At 45.7% G+C, this 7696-nt stretch overlaps 1 protein-coding gene across 1 annotated transcript in view; it reads left to right on the top strand.

Moving 5' to 3' along the window:
- The window catches only part of GHITM (growth hormone inducible transmembrane protein), a 19007-nt gene that overhangs the window by 3889 nt on the left and 7422 nt on the right, over positions 1–7696 (top strand). Inside the window, 5 exon segments of the mRNA XM_029285570.1 lie at positions 972–1136; positions 2201–2300; positions 2949–3060; positions 4194–4391; positions 5513–5543. Of these exon segments, the coding sequence (XP_029141403.1) occupies positions 1005–1136; positions 2201–2300; positions 2949–3060; positions 4194–4391; positions 5513–5543 (573 nt within the window). The 5' untranslated portion in view covers positions 972–1004.

Genomic DNA, 7696 nt, shown 5'->3' on the forward strand with positions numbered 1-7696 from the left:
CTTATCTGTAAGAGGCATTCATCTTTCTGTTCTTTCTGTTCAAAAGTTGTAATTCTAACAACGTTGCAGGCACTGGGGCATCTATAAACGGTTGTTGACTTTCTCAGTTTAATGTGAAATGCATGTTCTGCTAATATCCTACCAGCTGGATTTTATTTAAAACTATATCGGGGACCGGTTATTACTTCTCAGTGAGAGAATCCTAAGCCACTTATATAACAGTACCCAATTATATGTCTCATATTCTAAGAACCAGTTTGATGGCATCTTTTTATGCGTCCGTAGGCAGTCTTGGAAAGCTAATTAGGATTGGATCTAATTTATAATTGGATGGGAGACGAGTCGGAATTCCTCCGACAGGAAGCCGCAAAACAATATTACGGGAAATTTATGTCCTGGGCATGAGGTCTTCAGGAATTGAGTATCCCAGAGTTTTCCAGTACAGTCCTGGTTCTTTTATAGCGGTGGTGTCCAACCTTGGCCACTGACTTGTGGACTTCTAGAATTGTGGACTTCAACTCCCAGAATTCTTCAGCCATGTAAAACAAGGATGGCCAACTTTGGACACATTTAAGACTTGTGGACTTCTAGAATTGTGGACTTCAACTTCCAAAATTCTCCAGCCACGTAAAACGAGGATGGCCAACTTTGGGCACATTAAGACTTGTGGACTTCTAGAACTGTGGACTTCAGCTTCCAAAATTCTCCAGCCATGTTTAAAACAAGGATGCCCAACTTTGGGCCCATTAAGACTTGTGGACTTCCCTCCCAGAATCCAACTCTGGGAGGTGAAGTCCACAGGAATTGAAGCGCCAAGGTTGGACACCCCTGTTTTACATCATCATCCTCTCTACTGCAGACCTCTTGATTCCTTGCAGTCGAAATTGTGTTTTTATGCCGTTCTGCTTTGCTCAGTTTTCTCCTGCTTTTCTGGCACTGGGTGGTAACTGCCTTCTTTCCTGTTGTTGCAGGCAGCTTTTGTCGTCGACTTGATTCCCGCAGCCATGCTGGTAGCAAGGATGGTGTGCCTTCGGGCTCTCTCCGGCCACAGCCTGCGCTCTGCCGTTGCTCAGATTTCGCCCGCCGTGAGAAATTCCTCCCTGAAGACCAAGCAGTGGCTCACGCAGCCTTACCAGGTAGGTCTCTCCAGAATCTCGCCCTCCCTTTGTTATTTCCTTTGCTTTCACGCACGGGTCCTCGGTGCCAGCACCTTGTGGAACTGGGCTGAGCTTGAAACAGCTAAGCAGGCTCGGCCCGGGAGAGAACCTGGAAGAGAGATGGCCAGAAACCCTACGCTGGAAGCTAAAAACCAAAGGGAAAGGGGGAAAAAAAAGAGGTGTGCACAGGACTGACCCTGCAGACCTCTTATCTTTCTGATTGTGACGGGGGGGGGGAGTGGGACTCTGGTTGCCCCAATTATCTGGATAATGTGGCCCTACGCAGCCACATCAGAGACTTTGCGCTTACCCTTGTCAGTTCCTCAAAAGCAGTGGTTCTCAACCTTTTTAATGCCGCGACCCCAACCGGTCGTAAGTCGAGGACTAAACCGGTCGTAAGTCGAGGACTAAACCGGTCGTAAGTTGAGGACTACCCAACCGGTCGTAAGTCAAGGACTACCCAACCGGTCGTAAGTCAAGGACTTTCCCTGCCCGGGAGCGCCACACATGCGTGGTTCCGCCCCCTGCGCCAGCCGAGGCGTAGCTGGCAAGCGGCAGAGACGGAGCAGGCCGACCACCAGCTGGCCCAGCCCAAGGGAGGTAAGGCACCCGCCAGAAAAGGGAAAAAAATGGCGGACAAAAAAAATGGTGGACAGCCTTGCTTGGCGACCCCCGTGAAATGGTCGATCGACCCCAAATGGGGTCCCGGCCCACAGGTTGAGAACCACTGCTCAAAAGGGATTGTATGTGTTTGCAAGGGCTGAAAACGGCACTCGATTTCACTTCCCTGATCAGCCAGGTGACAAAGCCTCTCAGCTGGTTTCAAAGTTTAGGATTTATTCCTCCAGAATCTGTCCTTTTGTGTGTGTGTGCCACCAAGTGAGATTTCTCATGCATGCCGGTCAGAATATCTCCCTCTAAAAGGATCCTTAACCTGATCAGTGTTCCTTCCAGAGGCTGGGAGGTGCAGCAATCATCTATGTTTCCTTCAGATCTCTAGAATTCACCTTCCCTGATTTTTTTGTTTGTTTTTTTAATCATAGGGATATGCCTCCAGGGTTCGGACAGGAATACGCCAAAGAAAAGTCGGTGAAGAAGTGAAAGAAGCAGCTTTTGAACCATCGATGGAAACAGCCTTTAAAAGTAGGTATCCATCTATCTATCATCTAGCTCTATCTATCTATCTATCTATCTCTATCTATCTCTATCTATCTATCTCTATCTATCATCTATCTATCTCTATATCTCTATCTATCTATCTATCTCTATCTATCTATCTATCTATCTATCTCTATCTATCATCTATTTATCTATCTATCTCTATCTATCTATCTCTATCTATCATCTATCTCTATCTATCTATCTATCTATCTATCTATCTATCTATCTATCTATCTATCTATCTATCTATCTACCTACCTGTGGGGATATTAACTCTTTGCCAGAATCTGGGTAGGCATAAGTCAGTAGGGTTCTATGTTTTTTTCACCCTAGTTGATCTAAGTTCTGATTAAAAGACGTACACTGCAAACAAAGCATGCAATCTGATGACAGATTAAACACTAGACTTGGGGCAGAATTCAGAGCTGAACTAAGCAAAGGTCTTTTTTGTGGCAGCCCCTCAAATACTGGAATACCGCTATCGTGTCCCCCCTAGTCCTTCTTTTAAGTAAGTCAAGGGCTACCTGTAAAGTGGGCCCTGAGCAGAAACCTTTAAGGAATTGTGTTGGTGCAATCCTTTCTTAAGGAGAAAAACTTATTTCAAGTTAATGGCTGTTTGCTCTTTCTCAGTTCACCAGACAGGACGATGGATCGTGGCTGGGGGTGCTGCTGTCGGTCTCGGAGCCCTCTGTTATTACGGGCTGGGGATGTCCAATGAAATCGGCGCGCTGGAAAAAGCCGTGTAAGCAGTTTATTTCTAATAGGAACCCTTGATGGAGCGTCTCTCAGCGCACTTGGCCTTCCAGAACCCCAGGAGATATGGATCTGTTTAAGTGACCTAATAGCTATATCCTGGCCAGAAGTCCACAAGGGAGAAAACGTGGCATGTTCATCTCGCAATTAAAGTAATTACAGTAAAAATCAATGTATGGATAGCTCTGAGCACACGCTGGAGAAATGTAGTGGAAGGTGATTTGCGATTCGGAATCTAGCAATAATATATTTTTTAAAGATTTGCCTAAATTACTTCGGGAGAGGGGGGAAAAACACCTCACAAAGCTGTGTATTGATTTAATCATCATGCCAAGAACTGAGTTTGCTGATTGGAAAAGCTTTTGGGGGGGGGAGAAATAAATCTCGATAAAGAGTTTAGCATGTTGGCTTGTTTGAAGCTTCCTTTTTTGTTTCGATTTAGGAGATAAATGAATGAAAGTCCCAAAGGTGCTTTTCAAAACTGGACTTTCTTGTTTTTCCTTGAAGACATGTCACTTCTCATCCAAGAAGTTTCTGAAGGAATTGGAAGAAGCTTCGTGGAGGAGAAGCGACACGCATTCAAGGGGGGGAAAAAACAGGAAAGTCCAGTTGCCTTTTGAAAAACACTTTTGGGACAACCATGACCTGGATGATTGTGAATCTCCCTAGACATATGAATGGAAGATACTTAATGACTATATTCTTATTCCAAATGGACTTCCCTTGACTTTTGTGACATCATCCTGTAAATGATGATGCAGTCACGTGATCGAAACTTGGACGCTTGGCAAGCGGTTCATATTTATTGGCGGTCGTAGTGTCCCAGGGTCACGTGATCGCCTTTCACGGCCTTTTAACGAGAAAAGTCAAAGAGGGAGGCCAGATTCACTCAACAACCGTGTTGTTAACAACTGCGGCGAGAAAGGTCGTCAAATGGAGCAAAACTGACTTAACAATTCTCTCGTTTAGCAACAGAAACTTTGGGCTCAGCGGTGCTCGTTAAGTTGAGGACGCCCTGTATAATAAGACCAACATGTAATCCGAGAAAAGGGCCTAGGTTCTTGCCCTGTTTGTGTCGAGGGATGCTTACTTACCCTCCGTGTGTTTTCTCTGCTTTTCCAGGATTTGGCCCCAGTACGTCAAGGACAGGATTCGTTCCACTTACACGTACTTCGCCGGGAGCGTGGGCTTGACCGCCTTGTCCGCAGTGGCGGTCAGCAGATCCCCTGCCATGATGGGGTTGATGATGAAGGGCTCCTGGCTGGTAAGATCTTCTCTCCCTGGCCCCAACTGATCCTGTGCAGGGGGGGGGGGACAACTGTATTTGGGTTTCCCCCAAAATAAGATCGGGTCTTATTTTAATGTTTGCTCCAAAAGATGCATTAGGGCTAGATTATGGGCAAATACGATAGTAAGTGCATCCGTCTGGCTAGTGATCTTAACTGGGGCTTATTTTTGGGGTGGGGTTTATATTAGAAGCGTCCTGAAAAATCATATTAGGGCTTATTTTCGGGGAAATGTGGTAGGTGAAATTTGGCTTAATGCCAGTGACTGCGAGATTCGGAGTCCTAGTGGACAATCACTTAAATATGAGCCAACAGTGTGCGGCAGCAGCCAAAACAGTCCTAGGCTGCGTTATTAGAGGGTTAGAATCAAGTTCTAGTACCGCTTTACAAAGCCTTAGTAAGACCACACTTGGAATACTGCATCCAGTTCTGGTCACCACAATATAACAAAAAAATGTTAAGACTCTGGAAAGAGTGCAGAGAAGAGCAACGAAGATGATTAGGGGGTTGGAGNGTGTGCGGCAGCAGCCAAAACAGTCCTAGGCTGCGTTATTAGAGGGTTAGAATCAAGTTCTAGTACCGCTTTACAAAGCCTTAGTAAGACCACACTTGGAATACTGCATCCAGTTCTGGTCACCACAATATAACAAAAAAATGTTAAGACTCTGGAAAGAGTGCAGAGAAGAGCAACGAAGATGATTAGGGGGTTGGAGGCTGAAACATACAAAGAACAGGAATTGGGTATGTCTACTCTAACGAAAAGAAGGACTAGGGGTGACATGATAGCAGTGTTCCAGTATTTGAGGGGCTCCTACAAAGATGAGGGGGGTTCAAACTATTTTCTAAGGCAGGACAAGAAACCATGGGTGGAAACCGATCAAAGAGAGAAGCAACCTGGAACTAAGAAATTTCCTAACGCTAAGAGCAATCAACCAATGGAATAGCTTGCCTTCAGAAATTGTAGGCGCTCCATCCCTGGAGGTTTTTAAGAAGACACTGGACAATCACTTGTCTGAAATGGTCTAGCCCAGGGGTAGGCAACCTTGGCTCTTTTATGACTTGTGGACTTCAACTCCCAGAATTCCTGAGCCAGCATGGCTCAGCTTGGAAACCTCTCCCTTTCCCCTCAGCATGGCTGGCTCAGGAATTCTGGAGGTTGAAATCCATGAGTCATAAAAGAGCCAAGGTTGCCTACCCCTGGTCTAGGGTCTCCTTACTCAAGCAGGGTGTTGGACTAGAAGACCTCCAAGGTCCCTTCCATTATTCTACCTTCTGTGAAACACCTCTGGAGGACATCTACAGCCTCTCCTTAACCAAGCTGGCCCTTCCTAGCTTTCCATGAGACATTGATGTCTTCTGCAGCCTCCGGCATCCTAGAAGCACTTGAGAAGTTTTCATAGGACTTACGAAGCTGCTTTAGGAACCTCCCAACTCTTTTGGCAATCACAAGGTTGTCCATTAGGTCCTGTCCAACTCATGGTGGGTCAGGTCTCTCCGCATCTTCCGATCTCGCCCTGTTTTCTTGGAGTTGTCCTATGCCAGTGGTGGCGAACCTATGGCACGGATGCCAGAGGCGGCACGCAGAGCCCTCTCTGTGGGCACGCGCACCGTCGTCCCAGTCCTAGGCCTTCAGCTGGGTTTTATAAAACATTTTCGCTTTAGGCCTCCGCCACCGTGTGCAAAAAAAAAAAAAAGTTTCAAACAGTCAATTTCAACTTCTCGCGGGGAAAAAAAAGATCTTGCAAAGTTGGAATTGATTGATTGAACTTTTTAGTCCCGCCCAGTCTGCCGTTACCACCACAGCCACGCCCACCCAATGGGCCACACCCAGCCAATGGGCCACACCCACACGGCACTCGACGATGCATAAGTGGGTTTTGGGTTGCAGTTTGGGCACTCGGTCTCTAAAAGGTTCGCCATCACTGTCCTATGCCAAACCCCTTTACGGAGGACTTCACAAAATCCACCTGTTCCAGTTCAAAGGCTTTCAGTTCCAGTTTCAAAAATTGGAAGACATTTGTCCTTCCTAAACTCATTTTTTTTCCCCCAAGGGCTAATGGTACATTTTTAGCCATTGCTGTAGGTTAATTGGCTAGGGTGAAAAACCCCTTTGAAACTTTAGTTAATTGCCCCTCCGTTCGGTGGGCATTTCCAGGGAATCAACTAGAGCAATATTAACATTAAATATCAACTTAATACTTAAGGGCCAGGCAATATTAAAAGGGCTTACCTCCAGCATAACACGACGGTGTAAAAGATAAGCTAGGAAATGATTCACAGTCAGCATTTCTCAACCTCGGCAACTTGAAGATCTGTGGCCTTCAACTCCCAGGATGCCCTGGGCTGGCTGGGGAATTCTGGGAATTGAAGTCCACACATCTTCAAGTTGCCGAGGTTGAAGAATACCGGTCTAAATTGTCTATGCAGTTCCTGTTTTGCTTTTGTGATCCTGATGAGGGTTAGCACGTTTGCAAGCCGAAATCCTCCAAGGAGGCAATCTACGTGAACCTCTATGTAAAATATTGCTATCAGAAATTCAAAATACTGTTCTTCCCCCCCCCCCCAAAGCTGATTAGAACCACTCATTTACTTATTTTATTTTTACCTATTTATTTAAATTTGTATGCCGCCCGCCTCGCCTGCGAGGCAACTCTGTGCAGCTATAGGTGATAAAAAGTAGAAAAATAATTAGAACATTCAAACATTCAAACTGTATAGCTTTGCTATAATTGAATCACTTGTTTAGGGGTACCTCCAGCAAGGATGATATTTTGGGGAGTGGGTCAGAAATACCAGACCTTTTTTTTTTAATGCTCTTGGGCCCTATTTGACAATCCAGCTGTGTCCACAAGAGGGCACGGTAGTTATTTTTAACTATCGTAGTTTGTTTAATATGTACTGTACACATGCTTTTCTGCAATGAAGAGAACAGCCAGCTCTGGGACTCTGTCCTTTACTCAAAGTAAGTAACATTTTCCAAAACATGGTACCCCATTTAGTTTCAGAAGAGGGTTTATATCCCTAGAAGCAACAGATGCTCTAAACTCAAAAAAATTCAGGAATAGCCAGTCTTCTTCTCATTTTCTGATAAAAGTAATATTAAATACCGTATTTTCCGGCGTATAAGACGACTTTCTAAACCCTGAAAATCTTCTCAAAAGTCGGGGGTCGTCTTATAAGCCCAGTCATCTTATACGCCGGAAAATACGGGTATTCAGGCAGGCTTCCAGAGTTCGGCTGGCAGGATGCAGGTAACCCCTCCCCCCGTCCTGCCGCCTCCCACCGCACCGCTCCGCGTCCCGCGCCTCCGTGTCTCAAGCCTCTGTGTTATGCTTGGGC

This window comes from Protobothrops mucrosquamatus, unplaced genomic scaffold (genome assembly GCF_001527695.2).
Source record: "Protobothrops mucrosquamatus isolate PMUCROS unplaced genomic scaffold, P.Mucros_1.0 scaffold1864, whole genome shotgun sequence".
NCBI classification, from domain to species: Eukaryota; Metazoa; Chordata; class Lepidosauria; order Squamata; family Viperidae; genus Protobothrops; species Protobothrops mucrosquamatus.